Source organism: Sander vitreus, chromosome 8 (assembly GCF_031162955.1).
Source record: "Sander vitreus isolate 19-12246 chromosome 8, sanVit1, whole genome shotgun sequence".
Lineage (NCBI taxonomy): Eukaryota > Metazoa > Chordata > Actinopteri > Perciformes > Percidae > Sander > Sander vitreus.
This window is the reverse complement of record NC_135862.1, coordinates 16,728,179-16,753,178: the sequence shown is the minus strand read 5'-3', so window position 1 is coordinate 16,753,178 and position 25,000 is coordinate 16,728,179. Positions and strand designations below refer to the sequence as shown.

Below are 25,000 nucleotides of genomic sequence, written 5' to 3'. Positions count from 1 at the left end.
GGTTATGGTAGTGCTTCATAAAAAGTACTGTCAGCACCAATCACAGATATAGAGCATATTTGAATCCATTGTATTTGTCCATGCCTTACTGCTGTAAATGAAGTAATGCTTATTTTTCTGTCCATAATTTCTCTTAAAATTAGGAAGAGTTGGGGGGGGGATAGGTAGGGTGATAAGATCATTTTGGAGGCTGCAGTTTGTGCTGCTTTTGACTTGCAGTGTGTTATACTGAGAGGCGTTTCTAATATTTAGTCCAGCAAAGAAGAAACAGAGAAAACGAGAGGTCTCCTTTTGTGTACCCTGTGTCATTTATGATTTATAACAAATAAGTAAATATGTTTGAGCTCGGGGGGTGTCCTGAATACACTTTAAACCTACCTAACTTACATTTAAAGCTGTGTCCTCTGAGGGGATGGTAAATCTGTTGGCAGAACAAACACTGGGTGTACTGGGTGTGTCCGCAGCCACAGTACCAGAAATACAAGTCAATTGAGTTTTTAATGTATTCAAATGTGCTGCAGGGGGAAATTGTGCTGATTGAGCAAGAGGGGTATTGATATCACACTGCCCCCCTATGGTTACATATGGAAAATACTGTAGGCCTGTGTGAAGGTTTGAAATGAAAGTGAACTATCAGGGGGGAAGACAGAGATTGTTGTACAGATTGAGTATGTAACTGTAGAATAGAGAGCTTGTACAGTATGTGTATCACAAACAAATCCGAACTCAGTCCTAAATTTAAAACAATCTCACAGTGAAGAATGTCACTGAAAGAACACCAGTGTACAACCTGGGGGCCGGGACTCTTAAGGGGTCACAAGATGAATCTAGTGGGTGACGATATGATTGTAGGCAATAAGAAAAAACTCAAACTCACTCTATTCATTTGGATACACAAAATAATTTTATTTTCTTGACATTTCTCTATTCATTGCTCTCTCTCTCTTTTTTTTTGCAAAATACTACAGTTGTACCTCTTCAGACCTCTAAATGTTATTCAAATGAAATAATCTAAAAAGTGAAAATCTCTCTCTGATTGAACTGATCACAGTTTATAGACGTGGAAGAAGAAATTGCTTCATCTTATGGAGTCACAAGCACAATTAAAGGTTGGGAAACAACGGTGTAATGGATGCTCCACCAAAAAAAAGAAGGGTGACATAATTTATTAGCATTATTAAAACAGGTTGCAGAAGAAGACATAATTATTTATTTAAAGACGGGTGTTTCACAAGTTAATAAAGGAGAGAACGTATGAAGGTGGTTCATTAGGCACAAAGAAGAGACACACAGTCGACTGAACAACACAAAGGCTAACTCGTCATCCTGATCATTAGAGTAGACAGTACATTACATTAGACCACTGAAACCCTGCTGTTTAAATTATATTATAACACTGTAACACTGCAGCGAGATGCAACACAAACAATTAATCAGGGAATACAGGCACTCTCCTAAGTGTTATTAACATATGACAAGTATATTTACAATTTATACATCCACAGAAACAGCATTTTGACCTCAGAGAGATATTTCACAACATACCGTATGTATAAAAGAGTTATATGAAGTGTGAGATAAATAAAGAACGTCTGACTGAGAGAAGCGACATTATTGTGTAAGAAAGAGTGTTGATGGAATAGCAATATTAAAAACAAGTTGTGTTTTCTAATCTAGAATAAAAAAGAGAGCTAGCCATCTTGTTGTGTTATAATAATAAGGAAGAGAAGCCGATGCATAGAAACACATAATCAAATAATTCGATTATAAGCTGATGTTGCTTGTTGGACTCCTAGTATACTCCAGGGCTGTTACGGATCCCACAACAGAGCACCATGGTGAAGATCATCTCGAAGATCTAAAGGGAAAAAGGACAGAACAGCGTAATTCAATATGTTTTTATCACGGCTGATAAAAGCTGTTGAGGTTCAGGGAAATGTTCGGCCATGATTTGAGCCTTTTCACACCACAGCGGTGTGAAATATCCACATTTGAACTTACCATGATGACAGCAACCACCAACGCAGCCAGACCAATCAGGTAGAGCTTCTCCGAGAACAGCTCAATCAGTTTATCGTGACAGCTCTGGGAGGAAACAGAAATAAAGACGTTAACCATGCCACAGTGATAAATGAGAAATGCTTTAACCCTCACACTGTACACACACTGTACTGGATCACATGTAATGGAGAGCTGTCAAAACAAAGGGCTAAATATCGGCTGCTTCTGACAGCAATATTCGGAACTATTAATTATGTAATCTGTATCAGCAACATGAATACTAGAGAGGTGTCGAAAAGGATTAAAGTCTTTATAGCTGGTATTAGTAATTTGGGTTAGTTGAGTACCAACACAAAAATGGGTTAACATTACCCATACTGTAGGTAGAAAACCACCCAAGACAGTTTGTTGTTTTCACCCAGTGTTAGTTTTTATATTACTGTTGGATTAATTACCAAGAGTAAATATGGAATACTTGTGAACTGTTCTCTTTTTAAATACATACATGTACATGTATCTATGTGTTACTGATTGTTAATAATACTTAATAATAAACAGCCCATTGGGTAAATTTAACCCAGTATTGCATATTGATCCAAACCTGTGGTTTTGGTGTGTAGTTAAGTTTCTGGAAAATTAATTGAGAAATGGATAAACTAATGAGACAGGGATGTCTGTTTTTTGGCTAATCCAGTAAATTAAATATCTGATGTCAGTGGTGTAGTCTACGTGATACACAGGTATACACAGTATACCCACTAGGAAAGCGCCAGGATTTCCATATAGCCACTTAAAAATGCCCAATGACACGCAACAACATACTTTCCATTATATTTTTTATATATTTTGAATTGTCATCTGTTATTTTCTTCTTCTCATAGGCTAAATAAAGATATTTCCACTGTAAATTGGTGCATAAAAGTGTATCCGAATACAGGAAATGAAGTCGTTGATGCTCAAAACTTCCTTGGAGGAGGACACCCAGACCCCCCTCCCCACAAAGGCAGATTCTGGCCAATATATATACAGTACAGTACACCAGACTACACCACTGTCTGACATCTATATACAAATCCAATATTTTCAAAAAAAGTCCTGCTCATTGATTTAAAGTATTGTCCACAATGGCCTAATGCTCCCTGGGATGGTAACGTGTTATCGATCACTGTTTAAACTGTATGTCAAACTAGTTAGTATATTGTCTCACAGTTATATATTGTCATACTATACTATAAATTAAAATGAATCACAAAAACAATAAAGACTATTAATAAACATTGGAGTCGCCATGCTTTTTCCTTTTTGACATCCAGTCCCCCTTTTCTTCATGACACTGGTCAATCAAAATACAGTTTAACATTCAACTGTATTTATTTAGCAATAGGTTCAGTGTTTCAATTTTCAAGTTGGAATTTCATAAAAGCCCAAATGTATGTGTGTTCTTTCTAAAAATGCTAATAAATTATATATTTCTCTATGTCTATTCTGTAGCCACTGAAATATATTTTAAGGATGGCAGACAATTGCCAACATTTATCAACCAGGTATTGTGTTCATTCATGTGAATTCCAGTATGAATTTGTGTTTACCTGAGATTTGAGAAAATCTTCTGGAGACTTTCTGGGACACAAGGTGCCGACCACTTGTTTGAAGAGAGCGGTGTCGTCTCCTTTACCACAGCAGTCGAGCTGAAAAGGAAACAAAGAAACAAAATACATGATCAAAATAGATTTCTATCACTTACACACACATAACAAAACAACTGTGAAGTGATTTTGCATCATGACGTACCGTAGTGTGGAAGACTTCCAGCACCTTGATGGCAGCGTCTTTATTGGGAGTCCCTGAGACGTCCACAGCTTTGATGTACGCGGAGTCGTAGAAATTGATCAGTTCTTTGGAGATCTGTGTTTCAGTGACACAACAACAAACAGAGCAGGTTCACTGGAGCAGAGGTGGAAAATCAATGCAAACATCAAACATTCAGTGGCAGGCTTGTGTTTTTGTTGCTTACTGTGTCCCTGTTCATGAAACCCCACATTGCTGCAGCCACTTCACAGGCAAAGAGGATCACCAAAAAGAAGAAGAACTAAAGAAAGAAAATAAGGTAAATTATTAATTTATTCAAACAAACTTAAAGTATCAGTAACAGAAAAAGAGTTCCTGATAGAAGTAAAAAAAGAGAGATACTCACTGTTCCCAACAGGCACTGAGATTCTTGAATGGCACCGTAACAACCGAGGAAGCCCACGAGCATCATCACAGCCCCAACAGCTATCAGTATGTACACACCTGTAAACACAGAGACAACAGGAATCTGTTAATTGTACATGACAATTTAAAGAAATGTAGTTTGGAGGTGTTGTGTCCTCAGCACCACCAGGGGGCAGCAGTGTCAGAGCAGTGACTTAATTCATTGATTCATATACTGTTTGCTAATGGACTTCCTGCATGTTTCTCTTGCCTTCCCTGTAGGATGACATGACATTATTGACATCCTGGAGATAAACAAACCCCAGATCCTGAGAGAAAGCTGAATCTGTTCAGCTGTCAGGCCAGGAAGTGCCCCTCCCCCTCCCCCCACAAAACCCCCTCTTACTGACCCCTGACCCAGAGCATTATCCTTACCCAGGAAACACGGGGAACCATGTGAATACACAGACACCACATCTTTGTGTGATTAAACTGATATATGAGTCTAGAACTGAGAGTACTGACTGAGAGCTTGAGCAATGTATTCATCTTTAAAAGAAATAAATTTTTGGCCATTATCCATAGTGATAACAACAATACAGTTTTCTTGACTTGCAATGGCAAACAGGAGTGTGCAACAGGCTACAGTGCAGATCAATGGACAGCAATGAAGCTCCAATTACAGTACAGGTCTGGATTATGTTTAACGTAGCTGAAAGGAAAACATTCAGGACCCAGAATGAAGTAAATAAATATTGTACTAGCTGTATGGTGAGTTTAATTTAGAGTACAAAGGTGACATGAAGGCATTAATTACTGGCTATTGGAGCTACTGAATGGACCTTAAGGTGAGTTTTTTGTCAGCTGCTGTTTCTCAAAATGTCAGCAATAAATGTGTAGCCTGTATTAGTAGGCCTTTTTCTTTCCATCAGGAAGGGTTGGTGCAGTGGAGGTTAGAGGTTAGAGGTTGAGTGGCTCCGTTCCAACGGGAGGAGTTAATAAAATCAATATTGCATGAAGGAGATTTCAGAGAAGCTACAGTTTGTTTTGGAATAATTTAATGACTTCAATCCATTCTCATAACCTCAGCAGATCCACAGCGACCTCCCAACTCCAACACTAAAACTCCTTAAAAGTAAAATTCGTTTGGGAGCCACTGGTGGAAGATAACCAAATACATTTACTCAATCACAATGTTGAGGTACTTTTACATAACTTGAGTATTTTTCAGATTAGGTTTTTACATGATTAAACACACAATAAGCTTATAAAATACAATTATAAAATACATTGTTAGAGATAGACCAGTGGCTCCCAAACATTTTTGGCCCCTTACAAAAAGGCTAGTTGGGGCTCATTGTCATGTTTCAGAGATATCTGAGGTTGTTAGCAGTTCCACCAAATAGAGATTTCCACTCTTCACTTCTCAAATGATTTTATTTAAATAATCGAGATACCTTTCATTCCCAACCATAGAGTCAGAACCACAGAAATAAACTACGTGACAGTGTGTAAAGTAGTGTACTGGTACTTTTACTTAAGTAAAGGAGGTGAATACTTTTATACACCACTGCTGTTAGGAAGATGGCCTGGGAGTCTGTTTCTGGGTTTTCTATTCTTACTCACACACGAACAAAACACACATAGGCTCTGGCCTGACACAGCGATCTAAAAATGACAGACAGACCGGGTAAAAGACAAGGCCCCCAACACCTCACACTGTACCTCATATATCACGCACTATCTTTCCCCATACTTACATATACACTCTCTTTTTCTCTGTCTGTCTCAACTCAACACCCTTCTCCTTTATTCCCCCTCCTCTCTTTCAGGCTTTTGTTGTAGTGAGAAACGGCTACCATGGCCAGTAACCCAGCAATGCGGCGAAGCAGGCATTATTTCCACTGCCTTCCATTACTATGACAACACCCTTTGAGGTTTGAAGGCTATTGAAACTTTAAGGGAGACGGGCAATTTTATACCACCAGGGAAGTTCATTTATTTATTGTCTCCCAGTGTAATCTCTAGAGGGGGAAAAGGGGAGGGGAAGACAAGCGAAAAGCCCCACTTGGACTTTTCGCATCCAGTATCTTTAAAAAGAGCTGGGAAGTCATGTTCACACTGTCGGAGTATGACACCAATAAACCGAGATGAACCCAATCATTTTGTGTGTGAATGGATAAAGAGATGAGGATTAATTATTAAAAAAAGGCTCCATATAAACATTTCCTCCTGTCATCTTGTTAACAGAAAGAGTTGGAACAAAAGGGGCAGAGAGAACATTTGACCTGCTGCAGTAAATATACTAAATTACCCAATATGTTTGTAGCCCACCTTACAGTAGCTTCAAAATGATTCACCATTTAAAGATGATTGAAGAGTGGGCACTGTAAATACTTGAAGTGTCACTTGTCTGTAAGCAGTGACAGCAGTTTAAAGTAATAGATGGTTTATTGTTTATTCACTATCTTGCCAAAAGTTAGAAAAGAAGATTGATGCCACTCTCATGTCTGTACGCTAAATATGAAGCTGGAGCAAGTAGCCAATTAGCTTAGCATGTGTACTGAAAACAGAAAACAGCTGGATTTGTTTTTTCCAAAGCTGCTGTAACAAAACCTGCCTACCAGGTCTTCAAGAGCTCACAACCTGTTGTTTTTACACTTTTGTACAGATTAAACCAACAAGATGTAACATGTTAATTAATGAGCTTTAGAGGTGCTGGTAGGCAGATTGTGACACCTTTGGACAGAGCCAGAGCTGATTCCCCCTGTTTTCAGTCTTTATGCTAAACCTAAGATAAGCTGTAGCTTCATATTTATCTTAAACTCTCGTCAAGAAAGCAAATAAGCACATTTACCCAAATGTTGAACTATTCCATTAAATGTCAGTTAAAGAGTAGAAATCGGTTGAAGTGTTAGATGACGTGCAGAATATGAAAGCAGTTTGATTTTCAGTTGAAGTGAGAGAGAATCAGAGCTGCTGAAGCCCCAGTGTACGTCTTTGGTTTGAACTTTAATAAACATCTTTCTTAAAGAAACACGGAGCATTGTTTATAGCCATTTTCATGAGGGAGATGTTTGGGAGAAATTTTTGGGAAAAAGGACATAGCAGTTAAAGTATCAACAGAGCAGGTTTCAGTAGCTATGAGGGTTCCTTTGGGTACAAAGATATACACATTTTTATCAAATCCTTCCTTCATGGCCTGCTTAGCCAAAATGCAACCTTCTTGTTTATATCTTTCAGCTACTGTATGAAATAATGCAGAAAAGCCATTCAGGCCAAGGCTCTGCATTATACAAACAGTGTAAAGCAACTGAACATTCATATTTACTGTATCTCCTACAGTATGAGAGGCTGGAGCACTAACCAGACCAGACTACTGACAACTGCCACCAATTATGATTTCAGGCGCCGGTTAAAAGGCAGGATATTGTGTATTTTCAGCCTTACATAAATACCACTTTGGTGTGCCAGCATGCTAAAAACATCCACTCTAAACTCTAATTTGAAGGGTAATGTGCAGATGTACAAGGTTATTTGAATTATGTAAGGGCGTATGTTCAAGGGAGGGTAAAAAAAAAAAGAAACCGTCCCTTGATCTCGCTTGGGTGGGCCTCTCTTGCCGCACTGCCTTTAAAATCACGAGTGTGCCATTCCTCTATAAAAAGCATGGGCTCGCATTCGCTCTGTATACTTACTGAGGGGTAAGTATGGGGGAGCAGCAGGAGCCCAAATGTAAATGAATGGGCTCACTAGAGTTCACAACCACAACAAGCCGAGATGACGGACCTTTGAAATATTTAAATATTCATCATGTATTGTAGGTTTTAGGGCCAATCTGTGGTTTGCTGAGGGCAGGGAAGGAGACATGATTTATGACTTCAGTTCATGCAGTGAGCAAAACTTGAAACACATATTCCTGAATCTTTGCAATACTTTTACAAAGACATATAGAGAGCATGCTGCACTGCATTAATACAAAACTCCTGGAAATCCCTGTGGATAAAAAAAAATGGCTTTATTTGTGCACCATGCTCAAAGACCAATCACAGTCCACATACAGTATGTCTCAAAATCTGTCTGAAACATCTGGCCTCTCTCTTGAAAGAACCTGGCTAAAGTCATAAACATGAATATTTATCTGTGTTAGCGAACATCACCTATAGTATGTGGTCATCAGAGTGACAGCTTAGTAAAAACATTGAGGTGTAGAGGCCGGCTGTACCACTCTTAAGTCACGCTGCGGATTTACGCAGGTCCTGTTTCCTGATCTTTTCTCAGAGGTCACACTGCTCCTACTATTTCTGGATCCATATGGTTCCAGCTGAGTGTGAAAGACAGGTATGTATTTTCTGTGAATTTTAGTTAACTCATCACTCTGTTAACAGTGAGTTTCTTGTCATGTGGAGAACAAGGAATGAGGACAGAATAATCAAGGAGTACAAGGAGAATAATAACTCACAGACGTACGCTTGTGAAGAAATGTTGGGACACAAGATGATGACCAAGCAACTTACAGAAGGCTAAATTAACAAGAACAAATTAGTAGCCCTGAAATAAATACTTATTTTGTGAAGACTATAGTCTATCTCTGTTAAGAGGAGTTGACGTTTATGGTATTTTCTTGCGCCCATAGTTTGTTGTTTTGCTGTAGTTGATTGTACTATATTGCTGTATGCTGTATTTTGTCAAAATACCCAAAATGAGGCCACTACACTCAATGAACATTTAGCACTGAGGCGTGAAATATGAACAGCTTTCCCAACTATGAAAAATGAATCCAGTGATGTACAGTAATCATAAAAACGGGGAACTAGTTTTCAAGTCCACTTTCAAACAATGTATGGTGTGATTGTGAAGCTCTACTGTTGATGGTGTATACTCACTGATATAGAAGGTGCTTGGTGCCTGCTGGCCTTCAAACTGGAGTATGAGGAGGTTGCTGGTTTTACTGTCATGGCGCAGCCACAGAGCCACTCCTAAGATCACACCTCCGGCCAGCTGTCGCAAAGAGAAAAGGCTTTTAATTATTTTTCTTTCATGTTTCTTTACTTTGGTGAATCCCAGGGAGGATCAGAGTCATTTAAAATGTTGGATATTCAAGAGAGATGTTACCATGAATATTAAAACAAACCTTTAGTTATCAATTTTTAAGACTTTTAAAAAAGACCCATCAAGAGAGAGTGCACAAAGCCCGACTCTCCTGAGATCAAATCAGCGTCCAAACCTTCCTGCTAATGTCTCTCTGTTGGCTGTGAACTGTCCGCTGTCCTGTAGGGATGAAAGGACATCCTGACACCTCAGTGACCTACGGCACAGACCACGTCCTCACTACATTGTTTAAAACCAACTCAAGAACTTTGTTGTTCAACTTTGTCTCCCTTTATCTCTCCTCTATATACTAAAGCAGAAATACCCTGTTTAAAGTGTTATCATGTAAAAGCTAATGAGCATAACTACTGAAGGATTAATGCAACTTATTGTTCACATGCGGACGCTCTTTTTTCTATGCCAGTGTTTATATTAAGATATCTGCACATTTAGTGCCATGACTGCACTCTATTGTTCTCCAAGAAACAGGAAACAAAATCCTCAACATGAAAAATAGCAAAACTTTTCACAATGACAGGCAAAACCAACAGAGGAAACACTCCATCAAGTGCGGAGTGTTCAGGATGTGGTGACTTATCTAAAAAAAGGTGACTAAATGGGAATTCACAAACAAGTAGAGATCCATTCTGACTGTGCAAGGCCATGGGTGTACACGTAAAGTGGACGGCACATCTGCAGGAAGTCTGATATGATGCAATGAAGTGCAAAATGCAGACAGCTGGAACTACTGTGGCAAGTATTACTGAAATAACTTTTCAGAAAACAAGACAGTCAATTCCCTTTGAAGGGTGAATGTAAAACAAATGAATAATAAAAAATGCACCATCAGATTAGGTGTTTCCTGAGCTCTTTAAATGTTCAAAGTCTGGTGACCAGGTAGGAACAAAGGAAATGTCAGAGAGAAAACAGCTTTCCCCTCCCCCAGAAACTATATTAGCCCTGTTCAATCTCTCTCTCTCTCCCTTTTTATGTGTGTTTGATCTGCGGAGAACCAGACTCCTTGAAAAAACAAGAAATCATTCAGGTGGGACAATTCTGTTCAGTTTTCCATCAGAAACAACTTTAGAAATCAGACCTTCCTGTCTGGAGTATTTGATTAATATGAACACAAGTTAATTCAATGAAATGATAGATCTAAAGCAGATGTGAGAGACATGCTGGAGGAAAAACACAGTATTATCCCAGTGAGGAGACTGAAGCCCACCCAGTCTGAAGTGCTCCCTCAGCCACCTTGCACTGGTGCTCGGCCATGCAGAAAATAACTGTTGATGAAGAGCATTTCAACTCCTGCCTTGACAAGGTTTAGTGTGCTGTGATGCTGCTCTCCTCTCAATGGCAGAACAGCGTAATTAATACAGCAGGGCGGGAAAACTGTGCAGGATTTATCATTAACTTTAAGCCTTGAGCTACACAGATGTGCAAACATGCAGCCTCTTATATCAAACAACAAGAGAGAACGTTTTAAGAAAACAGGAGTTAGGCTACTCAAAAAGCAAAGGCACATTCAAAAGCAACTTCAGAGTAAAATATATGTTCAACTCACCCAGAAAATAAAATTAAAGAAAAATAACATATATTTAATGCATTTCGTGCAGCCCGCAACAACCATGTTGCCAGATTTTATCAGCTCGTCCTTTTGCCCAAATCAAACACTATGTGAGGTCAGTTACTGTCCCGGATCATACAGTCTCTGCCAGACTCTATCAGGCCAGTTGGGGTATAGGCGCCTCTATGCTGCAAACTCCTCCTTTATAATCCAGAATGAAAACCGAGACGGAGAACTGCCCACCAAGTGAAGCGGACAGGAGAAGAAGAAGGCTGAGGGAACAACAAGCTCCCCATCCGCAAGAGCGAACATAGAGAGCCCCACTTCCTCTACAAGTTTAAAAATGGGTTAGGCTATGGTCAGATGAAATGTAGTACAGAAACACCCATGTTTTTTCTGAGGTAAAGGAGTAGAAAAAAGAAAGGAAGGAATTAAGTAAGTAGGCCTACAATCCCCTTTTATCTTGTAATAGTAAATCATGTTTAGTATAGGCCTACGTTTTATTTTACATGAGAAAATGTACAAAATAAGCTATAAAAATGGCAATGTTAAGAAATCCTTCATCTGCACCAAAAACTAAAAGTTTATGGCCTAATTTTCTATATTACAAACATAGCCGACAACATAAAGGGGAACAAAAAAGTGAGCAATGGCGCCCTCTGTTGGTACATTAAACACAGGAGGGGGGTATTATAGCCTACAGATAAAGCGCAGCAAAAATAATAAAAATAATTCTCTCAACTTTTTGTTTCAAAATATCTCCACAGTGAGTGCAGCAACACATGCATCTAGGCTACAGAGCGTCAACGAATCTTACATCCGTGAATCACGGAGCTGTAAGAAGGTATATGATCAGACTCTTTCTGATGGTAGGGTTATATCAGCTAAATTGGACCACTTTTTGGTAAATCGTTTGGGACAATAATACAATACCATATATACCTTTTCCATGTGTTTTTATGATTAATAATGACTGTTTTTGATAATTTTGTGTTGAAATTATGTAATAAAATATAATTATTTAGGCCCTACAGTTCTTGAAACATCAGCTGTGCCAACTGTTTTTGCATGAGCAGTTTCAGGTAAAATGGGCCAGCTGTTTCAGGTACAATGAGCCAGTCAAACTGCAAAGGGAAATAGCAATTTATCATCAATTTTAATTTTAAAACACAGTTGCTTATACAGCCACATAACATTTAAACTGCATTAAACAAACACATTCATGTGCCATTAAAAAAACAAAACATTTTGGGTGCAAACCCACATATTCAAATGTGCAATTAAAAAAAGTCCATTTTGGAACAGCATAGATCAGTGAACTGATGTCAGTGGTGTGTGTGTGTGTGTGTGTGTGTGTGTGTGTGTGTGTGTGTGTGTGTGTGTGTGTGTGTGTGAACAACACATTTAGAATGAAATGTGTTACAGCTGCTAACCGACCATAACCCTCCCAGCGACGACGTTAAGTGATGAAAAATGTGCACCGATGACAATTTCAACAGCTTTAAATTGAGAACTTGACAGCGTGTTTTAACACATGCAGGGTCCACTGCGCATGCTCCATCTGATCTGAGAGGAGAGCTGGGCACGGTGTGAATAACAGGCAGTTTGGGCGTTTTTTGAGGAGGTTTGCCCCCCTTTCATCTCCGGCTTTCTTTTTCTTTAACTACGCAGCTCCGAAAACAGCATGTTCCTCCCTTCAAATAGACTGTGTGTGTTTTCTTCTCAGCTATGCATGAAGGTAAGGGAAAGTTCCTGAACAGGAGAGCATCTCTGTGCTGAGACAAAGAGCTGCTGCACAGTGTGTCGTTAAACGCAGAGAGGGAGCGGGCTGAGCGTCGGTGTGAAGTAGGTGAGTCTGTAGGCAGCAACAGAGGAGGGAGTGAAAGCAGCGCCGAGTCTCCATCAGGAGCTGCCGGACAGGCGCTGTCCGCTCAGCACCACCGCAGTCACCTTGCTGTGAAAGTCACAAACCTACTCAGGACTGATCTGATCAATTACCGCAACTTGGGAGTCCAATGAGCTGGATTTATTCTGCTGTCGGGTGGGGGAATTTGTCAGCGTTTGTCCCTTTATCACGACATCTTGGATTTACAGACGATGTGACGTCCATTCCTAATGTAATGCCATTGGCTGCAATCATTTTGGATTTCGATTAGATACCCTCCAGTGAGTCTGGCAGCTATAAGCGTTAATGATCCTCCAGTTGCATGCCAGGTGCTTGTTGAAAACACAGAGTTTAGAGTGAATGTAGCCTACTGCGTGTCAAGCAGCCCCGATTTCTTTCATAGTTGGTGATAAACGACAGGTTGTTTTGTGCGCTGCTTCCTTTATGTAATTATTTCCTTCAGTGTAATCACTGCTGTGCATGGTTGCACGGGGCGCCTAGACTTGCCTTTGCGATGAAGGGAACTTATTGGAGAAATGCCTAAGGGACGCAATGGGCCTGAGCGACGACAAGGATCGCATTGTGATAAACGTGGGAGGGATCAGACATCAGACATACCGCAGCACCCTGCGCACTCTACCTGGCACTCGCTTGTCCTGGTTGGCCGAGCCTGATGCACCCAACCACTTTGACTATGATGCCAAGATTGAGGAATTTTTCTTCGACCGCCACCCTGGCGTGTTTGCACACATCCTCAATTACTACAGGACAGGTAAACTGCACTGCCCGGCTGATGTCTGCGGACCCCTCTATGAGGAGGAACTGGCCTTCTGGGGCATTGATGAGACAGACGTGGAGCCATGCTGCTGGATGACCTATCGTCAGCACCGGGAGGCAGAGGAGGCCCTTGATAGTTTCGGCGGGGGGGGCCTGTTAGACCTGGTGAACGATGATGCGGAGCCGGAGCTGGAGCATGCTGCCGAGGACGATGTGGATGAAATGACAAGGAGGCTGGCACAGGGAGACACTCATGATGCCAGGAGTGGAAGCCTGTGGAGCCGGTGGCAGAAACATGTCTGGGCTCTGTTTGAGGACCCTTACTCCACTAAATATGCAAGGGTGAGTTGCTTTTAAGTCTAAGATGTTTAAACTGATAGAAGGGATATCTGCACACTTATATCTATATAGGCCCTATATATAGATATATGCAGTATTTCACTTTATTTTGAGCTTTCGGTCTAACAGACCTTCATGAGAGCATAGCTACATGATTCAACAATGGACAGGCAGGTAAAAATTCCAACACCTGTGCACATCCTGATGGGAGAAGCTCCACCTCTTGGGGACTGTAGTACTGAATTGAGTATCATGAGGTATACAAATGGAAGCCACACTTATAAAATACAAAAAGAGGTGGAACACAGTGAAAAAACCTATATAATCGGATCACATCAATCACATAGTAAATATGGCTTTGAGAGGGATCAGTCTTGAGCCATCATTAATCAGAGATTCTAGCTATAAGAAAAACAAGCATCTCAAAACAAAAAAAGAACAAAAGGCATTGGAGGGGTATCAGTCAAGGGCCATCATAAACCATAGCCCCAAATTCTACTTAGAACTTAGGAAAACATCTTGGCCTACAGCATAACATAATGAATCCTTGTTGAGGCCCATAGGCTGATATTTAAAGTGTCAATCCAAAAAAACTCCCTTTGTTTGGCATATCTTTCTTTTCATATCTTCCCCTCTTGGTAATTCAACGTGTTAAAGTCTAAGATGTTTGCAATGGTTTTGTTCTTCTTATTTAACTTAAGATCTGAAACCTCAGTAGTAATAATCGTGGGCACAATATCAGCTAAAAACACACATGTTTCATTGCTGGTATGAAACAGTCAAAGCTGCATGAACAGGAATTTAGTTGTAAATGTATCTGCCTTTGCCCCTTGATGGTGAAACAAAGATTGATGGCTATGGGAGGTTTAAAGAGGCTTTTGATTACCTTGAAATTGCCCTCCCAGGGGTCGCCACAGCAGCGACGTGACTGTAAAACAAAGCAACCAAAGACCTCATATGTCAAAATCATTTACATGTAAATCATTACTGCCATCCGTCTTTGGATTGATATTTTCAGTACACAAGAATCCATGAGTAGGCTGGCACTTTGGTTTAATAGGTCAGATACACATAGGAAACCAGATCTTTGGCACCACCAGGATTTTAGTGGCAGACCTCCAGACAAAAATTGAGGTGCTGTTCGAGGTGACATTTTTGGTCTTTGTTATGGGCACTTTTCCATCTGGGCGTAATGCCTTTTAATGGTGCCAATGAAATGAATTTACACCTTCTGATTTGTTCTTTTTTGACCAGCTGTAACACTAATTGGTGTAATTAGTTACCAGGCCCCTTCCAGCAAGTGTAAACTGTATTGACATGTTCTCACTTTTACAGCAAGCATTAGTGAAAGTGGTTTAACCAACACACACATGCACACTTCTTTCAAATTTCACCTTCTGCATGCAGGGACATTTCCCAAAGCAGAAAACTCCTCAGATGTGTCCCACATTTAGCAGTGAGCAAGACAAAGCACAGAGCGAAGATTGACAGAGCTCCACCAAGACTGGCAAGAAGATTAATTAGATGTGAGCATCAGAGTTAATTACAGACTCTATTCACAGTGGATATATCAGTGGAAACCCTTGTCAATGCATAGCACTGTAGGCCTGTGGTTTGCCAGCAACAGTGAGATTCAGCCAATAAGGAGCAAACGATCTTCGCCTGTCATCCTCTCTCCAGGCCACACTGTTACCAACTGTCACATAGGCACATCATTTACTGAAAGGCGGTCTGATTAGATGCAGTGTTTGTTTAACAGTTTGAAGGGTGGGATGTTCAGAGGACTGAGCGAGCCAGTGTGTCAGGAGGCATGAAAGTAGCTTGTAAGAACGAGGCCTTATCGCACTAAAGCTGATGATTCTTTACCAATTCTCTTGCTAATGGGCATTCATACGCGGGACAAAATGACAAGAGCACCTGTCAATTAGGATTTTGTTCATCATTGAGATATCTGACAAATATTTTCTCGATTAATTGAATAAGGAAAAATGCCCATCACAACTTTCTAAAACTCATGTTGACATATTCACACAGCTTGTTTTTTGTCAGTCCAAAAATCCAAAAGCCAAAGAGATTCAGTTTACAATTATAGAAAACTAAGAAAATCTGCAATAATTATCAACGTTATTATGTAGAGACAGTTGACAAAATTGTTGTTAATTCATTTTTTGTTGAACTAATCGATTGACTTATCGTTTCAGATCCACTGTCAATGACCTCAAATATCTCTTCATACTGATGAGGTGTTGACAGGGTCGGATTAACTCACTAGGAAATGGGCTGTGTGTAAATAACCTATTTGAAGTGATTTAGTTAAACTTATTCAGGAATATGCACCATGCAATTAATAAAATAAGCACCAAGCAGCTGACAATAAATCTTTTGGGACCCCTGAAGGTCCGGGAGCCCCAGGGCAGTTCCCCCGCTTTGCCCAGTTGGTAATCCAGCATTTGCTGTTCATTCCAATCTGTTATTTTTTGCAATAGTAGTTTTCAGTGTGGTTGAATTGGATTGGATTATATTCTAGGGTGTACTTGTTATTTTGTATAATACATACTGTAGAGGGGGTGGACAAAACAACAATATTATGTAATCCAATACAACATCACATATACTGTACTAATGCCTCAAAAATGACAATCTCTCTTACACTGTAACAACAAAAGCTTAACATTAGCTTGACAAAGGGACATTTTGTATCTGATTGCATTAAAATGCAAAGTGTTCTTTTAGTCCACACTCTATTTGTATGTTTAAAAAAGATGGACATTCTGTACTGAATTTAAAGAGAATAAAAAAAAGCCATTCACATGCCATATTAAAGTGTGTAAATTGCAATGAGTCTCCATCTTCATCCAAACTGATGTGTGTCCTCTTTGCTCAGTATGAGTCGTCTCTCTGAACAGAGGACAGCCCTGCTGACAGAAAAGGAGTCAGTGTGCTGTTGTCTCTGCTAATGCACAGTTTCCCTCCAGACTGCCACACTAACATGGATAAGAAGCAGACATTTAGAGCAGCAGTGATTTCCTCAGCGCAATGCAATGAATTGCCAGTGATGAGATGTTATGATGAGGGCCTGTTTCCCATTGGTGATGCATGCCTGCCTTACTGACAAACTGTGAATGGACTTAACTCTGACTAAGACGGTGTGTTTACTTTGCTTAGTGAAATAAATATTTAAGATGCTCTCATGCCTAGACATGCCCCGCTCCAACTAGCCTTCTCCCTGATGCTACACCTCCCTGCTACTTAACAAGGCTGTGCATTAGTTTGAGCAGCACTACAGAGCCTCACTTACTCTTATGAAGACATCTTCAAGCATGAACAAACAAACAAAGTACCTATCCACTCTTCCTGTCTGAATCTTTGTCCACCACCTCTGATCTATTGGCCTCCGATTACCATTGAAGATATAGTAGTGTTTTACCATTCCAACTACAGCAAACAAATACTGTAAACCAGCACAGTATCATCAGAGCAGGATAACATTAGGACAGGGTTACAATCAATACCCAGTAGAGAAAACTGTATCTGTTACACCCATGTAGTATGCATAAGACATATCAGAGCCTAAATGTGATGAAATGGGATCATCTAATCAATACATAATGAAGGCTAAAGTACACATTTGCAATTAAGGAAAATATAGGTTTCTCATACACGTCTGTCATCAGCTCAGCAAGCCTCTCAGCTCACTACAATTCCCAAGAGTTGATCATCAGGGATAGTATGATCTTGAATAGGGAAAACCTATTGTAGGGATGGTGCTGAAGGGAAAAGCCCCAGCTAATTTGGTCATGTGGTTTAATGTCCCGTATCCTGCTGCTGGCTCTTAGTAATTCTAATGTATCCTTGAAAATGCCATGACCTTGGAGATACAGCAGTGGGAAGAGAAGCAAGAACAGCCGGCTCGCATTGATTGTCACTTATACAGTGACGCTTTTGAATCAAGACACGTAGAGAGCGAGAGTGAGGAAGGGGGGAGTGAGAGAGTGTGTCAATGCCACTGTCACTGTCAAACCAGACGGCACTGTCTCTGATAATAGATTGAATTGCATTGTGTCGTGCTAAGAATGGCTGCTGGGTGTTGAGCTTGATTACATTGCATGAATTACTGTGCTCCTCTCTGTCCTTCTTCCCCCTCCTCTCTCCCCTCTATTTTTGCTTCTGCACCCTATATATATATTTCCTGCTCAGTGGGTTGCTTTGGCCTCGCTGTTCTTCATTCTGGTGTCCATCACCACCTTCTGTCTGGAGACCCACGAGGCCTTCAACCCCATCATCAACCGCACAGAGGTGGAGGTGGTGGACAACGTCACAGTGGTGCGCACCTACCAGGAGACTGAGACTGCGCTCTACCTCACCTACATTGAAGGCGTGTGTGTGGTGTGGTTCACTTTTGAATTTCTAATGCGAATAACTTTCTGCCCGAATAAATGTGACTTCATTCGGAACGCCCTGAACATCATCGACTTTGTGGCCATCCTGCCCTTCTACCTGGAGGTTGGCCTCAGCGGGCTCTCCTCCAAGGCAGCTAAGGACGTGCTGGGTTTTCTGAGGGTTGTCCGCTTTGTGCGGATCCTGCGTATCTTCAAGCTGACCCGTCACTTTGTGGGACTGAGGGTGCTGGGTCACACATTGAGGGCCAGCACCAACGAGTTCCTGCTTCTCATCATCTTCCTCGCCCTCGGTGTCCTCATCTTTGCTACTATGATCTACTACGCTGAACGGATTGGAGCTAACCCCAACGACCCTCGAGCCAGTGAGCACACACACTTCAAGAACATCCCGATTGGATTCTGGTGGGCTGTGGTGACCATGACGACCCTCGGCTATGGAGACATGTACCCTCAGACGACCTCTGGTATGTTGGTCGGAGCCCTGTGTGCCCTGGCAGGTGTGCTGACCATCGCCATGCCCGTCCCTGTGATTGTCAACAACTTTGGAATGTATTACTCTCTGGCCATGGCAAAACAGAAACTACCAAAGAAAAAGAATAAGCATATCCCTCGGGCACCCCAACCAGGTTCTCCAAACTTCTGTAAGTCAAGCATGAGCTCCCAACAACCAAGCCCCATACCCCATGACGACGTTTTCGAGATAAAGTTTCAAGGTAAGAAAGAAAGATGATGTATACTCTGATAAACTGTTGTCTCATCACTTCTCGGTCCTCCTGAAGCAGCCACATCACCAGATTTCTCATTGTTTGTCTGTTCCCACACTTTAATCAGCTAATGATTCAGGCATGAGATTAAACAAATGAGTTTCCCACGGAAAACAATCAATAACATATGTGATGAAAAGCACGTTTTACTCTGAATAGGAGAATAGAGGTTTTGAGGCAGACTGTGAGTAATCTTAAGCTATTGATTTTGCACTTCTTAATGGAGTGATTCACTCCTCCTCTCTCTTAAGACTTACTGAGAGTCTGTAATAATCATGTATTTGTGATGTTAAGAACATGCAAGTAGACGCAGGAGTCACTTGATTTCCTCTTGAATTCCTTTGGCGGCACTAGAGCAAATATAAAGTGACCTGATACAATTTGTGCTTGAAAACATATAGAACAACAGCGCGCAAAGCAAACAATAGACAGCAGCCAAACCGTATTATTGCACTTGTTAAACCCTGTGTGCATCCAGCTAGTAGAACGTGAAAACTGAAGATAGATTAAAAATGTGGCACTTAAATTCTAATAAAAGCTAGTATATGAAACCAGATTTCTTTTCTTTGTTGTTTTCTTATAAGATTCCAAGCTAAACGGTGAAGCAGCTAACGCAGCGCTGGCCAACGAAGATTGCCCTCATATAGACCAGGCCATATCTCCAGAGGAAATCTTCAGCCCCAGCGAGAGAGAGCGGCCCTGCTTCCTAGTCACCACTGCTGAACGCCCCAACCACACAGGGGGCAGAGTGAGGAGGGGTACGTACAGTAACAGCCAATCACAGGCCCCTGTAAGACACTGACACCCTGTAGACGGTAGAGACAGGACTCCCTCTTTTTTCCCTCTTTGCTGAGTGTTATGCCTCAGTTTTTCACAGGCACACAACACACACACACACACACACACACACACACACACACACACACACACACACACACACACACACACACACACACACACACACACACACACACACACACACACACACACACACACACACAACAAACCTCTTATTACACACTTTCAAAGCAGCTGCTTCTCCTCAATCATCCCTTTGGGATTAGCATATATTTCAAGTCACACTAACATCTGTTAAAGCCAAGCACAATCACCACAAATGTCAATAATAATTGTCCACATCTACATAATATATTTTTTGATACCATGCATAATGTAATACCCCTATTTATTTACCAGTAAGAAAGCTATTTTCAAGATTTATATGGTCTAGAATGTGTTGTCTTACATGCCTAAGAAAATATTTATGTGCTACGTGTGTACCACGTATGTATTTGTGTTCTAATGATAAATACCATGCAGGACCCTGACTTATGAGTACATTGCTCTTGACCACAACAGTGCATGAAGTGTCTTGCTGAGGGGTGCTATCAGTATGGTGAAGGAGCACAACACAAATGGAGGAAGTCTAATGTCAAATATTATTATTAATGTTATATAGAGCCAAATTCTAATTTAGTGATTTCTACACTTTAATACCAGGGTTAAAGCCTTTGTGTTTATTTTATTTATTTAGTATTAATCTACAAATCATTCTTCTAAGAAAGTGACGTTAGTCTGTGAGTGCAGCCAGCATATCAACAGTTAATAGCGTAGAGTATGAAATTCTACCTGTAGCTGAGAATACATTCCCTGCCTGAGGTGCCTACCTTTTCAAGTCTTTTGTAGTGTTATACTCCAAACCATTCCAGTACCACCCGGTGCATGCTGCTGTACTCCTGATACACTCAATGCATGGAGAATAATCTGTCTCAAAGTCTGTGTTGACCTGTTTCTTTGGAGACAAAAACAAGAAAGCAACAGGTGTAGTATTACCAGTGAGGAACAACCAAAACATTTGTTATGGATTCAGTGCTGCAGTGTACTCAGAACGTTCTCTGTTTTTCAACTGAAGGTTATGAAAAGCCTTGGAGCCTTAACAGCATGTCTGGCATGAGCGGGGATGCCTCTGGAGTGTCCTCAGTGTCCGCCCTGCCCTGCAGCCCACCTTGTCTAATGCAGCACTCACATTCCCCCATCCCATCCATTATGTAGCATGGTTGAGTAGCAGACACAATGCCATTGGAAGGCCAGTCCACACTTCTTACCTGTCAAATTTTGTTTTTACACTTGTCTTCACTCTTGTTTTTTTCATTTTTATTTCATTCTTTTTCTGGAAAACTGTATCTTAACTGTGTCTTATACTCAAGCTTACCCAAGTGTTCTCCTTGGGTGTGTCATCATATCCTAGACTAGAAAACATTGACACTTGCCACTCTGCATTGGTCACCTCAGTTGCAGACAAAGCACTGTTCTATTTCTACCACAGGCTAAACTCACTCTTTCCCTTTACATCATTGCCTGTTGCTCTGTTGCTTTTGATCTCGCATATTCTTCTGCCAATAACTTTTATCTCATCTGCTTTTTACAATTTTGTGAAAGAAACTTTCATAAGATGTAACCCCTGCTAATAATATTCTGGACATTACCAATACATGGCTCTGAAACATATCCAAAAGGTACCATTGCTAGCTGTTAAGGGAAATCCTCTTAAGTGCTTTGTATGTTGCAAAGTAGATCCAATCTCGTTTGGATCCAATCCAAACGAGGGTCAATGGTAACTGTGCCCATTAAAAAAAAAAAAAATTGAACATGATGTTCAATGCAATATGAAGATGGTGACAATTCCTATGATACCAGTGATGAATACATTTAATGTCAACAGAACTAAAACTGTTGTGTTCATTTGCATGCACTGCATGATAAATTATGTTCAAGAAGAAGCTAACTGTATCGCAGTACCTGTAAGAAAAGAAAATATTTTTTTTCTTTCAAAAGCTTTTAAAGCTTTGTCATTTTTAATGCATTTTGAGACAGCTTTAGAAGAGACTCAGTCATAGCAGAGATTTTTATGTAGCCGCCATTCTTTGCCTTTCCCCAAATTCATATATTGATTTTCTTGTATTCATTTGACTGGGGCCTCCAACTAAAATAGCGTGATTTGACTTGAACAATATGTCATAAAGCCAACTAATGCTGTTATGAGCATAAATAGTTTTATACAGATATATTTACTGGTAGTTATTAGTTTTTAAACAGTATCCGTAGTCTTCAGCAACTTCTATTACTGCTGTGATGCCTAAATTAAGGCAAGGCTCATGAATTATAAAACAACGGTGCCTTCATACCTGGTGAGTCAAAGGAAAAACAAGTAATAAATTAAAATATTACATAAGTGCTCCCAGTGTAGCATCAAAACACTTTATAACGTTTATACCATGCTCATAACAGTGTAACAAAAGCTTTATTTTATAGGGTGCACCTTGTACCTTTTGCACCACCCTCGTACTCTTAATCACAGTAAATTGGTTATTATTGTTACATCAGCTAACACATACTAGGATCTAACCCTTAGGGGGATACAGAGCTCCAAGCAGAAAAAATAACGAACTTTATAGTCCCTATCTCAAAAAAAGTTTTGTATGATAAAGCACAAATTATTAAAGGGGACCAGGCAACTCTACAGAGCCAAAATAGATTGAGTTACTAGAAATGTCACGATGACCACGGCAGTATGTATGTCTATTGATTTAAAACATCAATACCGTTACTGTTAAATGTATTGATGCTGTCCCAATAATTATGCACAATTTTTTCAGGGCACTTTAACAAATGTTATGTTGACCAATCAGAAAAGGGTGATTTCTAGAAGAAGATATAAGTATAGCAACTCATCTACGTTTTGTCTTTATTCTGAATGAGCAGAGTTTTACATTTTGAGTCATGTCTCTTGTGGTAATTAATGGACGTTATATATTTAAGAAAAAAAAACCTTGTGAAGAATTGATGTAGAGATGCAGGTGAATTATATGCTCATGCAAATTAAGTGAAAAAAAAGTACAATACGACACAGCATGGGATAGGGGTCTACTTGGGGGGAAAGGTAAATGCATGTATTTTCCATTTATGCAACAGAAAAGTATTATATAATATATGTAAATACAAGTCCTTGCATGAAATAAATTTTATACACAACGAGCATTTAGACTCCGTTTTTATTCAACAGCACATGCATACATACAACTTTCCTTTCCCACTGGCTCACAGCTAGTGCTTTCAACTGCTGTTTGACCCTCTGTTTACCTGTGTCCGGGTCAAAGAGAGCATAACATACAAGGTGACTGTGAGAGCATGACGCAAAGTATACAAACGCATGACAATGACTGAACTACTGTACATCAACCTGTTAAACGAAGCATGACTGGGCATGTTTATTAACCGACTCAGAGTCTAACCTCTGCACACAGACAGTACACCGTTGTCTGATGCCTTGGCTAAGCATGGGAAATACATGGTAAACCTGTCGTTTACCATGAGGAACTAACGGAGCACATTTTCTTTACTCTCCAAGCTTGTGTCATGTCTCATCTCTCGCAGAGGTATCCATCATCGCCATCATTTCCACCATTATACATAATTTGTGTAATAATTTATTTTTGTTATTGTTTTTTTATATGTTTATAGAGACCCAGCGACAGCACCGGAGCAGACAACCAACAGAGTCAGTTTGTGTTATGAACCATGGTGTCCCAACCACTATGTGTATGACCCATAATGGCCCATCACCCACCTGATAGTGCTGTAAACATTGTTGTGTGTATTCCTTAGTCTTTTTAAATGGGTGTGTGGGACAGTGACAACCTGTACATCACAAACTCAGCATAGATGTAGCACTGAGGAAGTTTTGTTGTCAAGCCTTATGTAGCTCAGTATCTGTGACTGGTTACTGTGTTGTAATTTGTGTGCCTATTTTTGGTGTGTGCCAGTGCTGTAAATACGCTTTTTTTGTGTGCCAATGTTTTGTGTACCAATGTTTTTGAATGATCATCAAATATATGTGTGCTTCTTCTGTTGAAAGAAAAAAAAATGTTGCTCCGATTTTAATCACCCAGCAAAAAATCTCTCACCTGTCAGCCAGACTTAACAGTTAAAAACAAATTGTTAACTTTGCACTGTCACCGTCACATCTTTGTAGACTTTTGCACTGTTTTGCACCACTGAACCTTTAACATTCCTTTGATATTTTTTCAGGCATCAGAGAGAAAACATCCGCAAAAAAATGAAAAAAGGTCATACTTAAAAAAAAAAGGGAAAAAAAAGGAAACACCACTCTTACCTTAACTCTTACTTAATGAGGCATTAAAATGGCAAAGTGTGCTGTTAAGAGTAAATCATTGTTTGGTGATTCAAATCTTAAATGAGGTTATTCAGAAAGGAATACTAGATATTTAACATTCATTAAATGTTGATATAGCTTTATATGCAGCTACACTTTGATTAACAAAGACAGATTATATATAAAATACATTGACTCATATACCAGCTCAGACATTCATAATTATTCTGTAGTACGTTTTAATTCCTGCACACATGCAAATTGGCATAGTATGCAATACTAACCATTGCCAAAACATAACACACATACTGGACAAGTGCCTCTGTTATGCAAATTCTTCTTACCATTCAGGAGTATAGCTTAACCAACATGATGAATTAATGTACATTTTATTTGACATTAGTCATCATTCACCAGCCATTGAAAACAAGTCAGTTAGGTACTCAAAAAGCACAAAGATACAATAAGGACCCCCATACAGATCAGTTTCTAAAGGCAAGCAATGAGCATACTTAATTAAAAACCTAGAGGAAGGCCATTGAGTACAGAGAACAGCTTCATTTTTGTGTGGATAAGTAGTGAAAAGGGACCACCTTTTTACCAAACAACTGCAAACACACTGCCAACAACCTACTGAGATCTGTTACAGATCAGGTACAGCAGATCTGAATCTGCCAATAGAGCTGAGAACAAATGGGGGGACAGTGTGCTAATCGTTGTCCGACACGGAACAATAACAGCAGCTGTTATTAAATGGATCAATAACACAACTAAGAGGCAACTACTGTGCCGTTTAGTGAGACTTGAGAG

The 25,000-nt window shown here is 40.1% G+C and overlaps 2 protein-coding genes across 4 annotated transcripts; one reads left to right on the top strand and one right to left on the bottom strand.

Annotated features, from left to right (window-relative positions):
* Window positions 1-885: 885 nt before the first annotated feature.
* LOC144522254 (CD81 antigen-like) lies at window positions 886-11,056 on the bottom strand. Its single transcript, XM_078257199.1, has 8 exons — window positions 10,850-11,056; window positions 9,081-9,195; window positions 4,196-4,293; window positions 4,016-4,090; window positions 3,793-3,906; window positions 3,591-3,689; window positions 2,002-2,085; window positions 886-1,858 (listed from the first exon to the last, which is right to left on the bottom strand). The coding sequence occupies exons 1-8, from the start codon at window positions 10,913-10,915 to the stop codon at window positions 1,793-1,795; spliced, it is 717 nt and encodes a 238-aa protein (XP_078113325.1). The 5' UTR covers window positions 10,916-11,056; the 3' UTR covers window positions 886-1,792.
* Window positions 11,057-13,289: 2,233 nt separating this feature from the next.
* Window positions 13,290-24,913, top strand: kcnc1b (potassium voltage-gated channel, Shaw-related subfamily, member 1b). 3 transcript variants are annotated; one of them, XM_078257174.1, is made up of 4 exons: window positions 13,290-13,856; window positions 18,051-18,966; window positions 19,602-19,775; window positions 23,539-24,913. In XM_078257174.1, exons 1-4 carry the CDS (start codon window positions 13,290-13,292, stop codon window positions 23,646-23,648), a joined length of 1,767 nt encoding a protein of 588 aa, XP_078113300.1. In that variant the 3' UTR covers window positions 23,649-24,913. The 3 variants fall into 3 exon arrangements, with proteins under 3 accessions (XP_078113300.1, XP_078113298.1, XP_078113301.1); XM_078257172.1 differs by lacking the exon at window positions 23,539-24,913 and adding an exon at window positions 20,930-21,069; XM_078257175.1 differs by lacking the exons at window positions 19,602-19,775; window positions 23,539-24,913 and adding an exon at window positions 20,905-21,069 and having other exon boundaries at window positions 18,051-18,944.
* The last annotated feature ends 87 nt before the right edge of the window (window positions 24,914-25,000 follow it).

Excerpts from the sequence above, each read along its gene's own strand:
- LOC144522254 (XM_078257199.1), bottom strand. The coding sequence starts at position 10,915 with ATGGTTGTTGCGGGCTGCACGAAATGCATTAAATATATGTTATTTTTC. Across the intron at positions 9,196-10,849 it reads TCTTTAATTTTATTTTCTGG|CTGGCCGGAGGTGTGATCTT; the intron begins GTGAGTTGAACA and ends TCTTTGCGACAG. Across the intron at positions 4,091-4,195 it reads CTCAGTGCCTGTTGGGAACA|TTCTTCTTCTTTTTGGTGAT; the intron begins GTGAGTATCTCT and ends TTCTTTCTTTAG.
- kcnc1b (XM_078257172.1), top strand. The coding sequence starts at position 13,290 with ATGGGCCTGAGCGACGACAAGGATCGCATTGTGATAAACGTGGGAGGG. Across the intron at positions 18,967-19,601 it reads TTTCGAGATAAAGTTTCAAG|ATTCCAAGCTAAACGGTGAA; the intron begins GTAAGAAAGAAA and ends TTTTCTTATAAG. Across the intron at positions 19,776-20,929 it reads AGGGGGCAGAGTGAGGAGGG|GTTATGAAAAGCCTTGGAGC; the intron begins GTACGTACAGTA and ends TTTCAACTGAAG.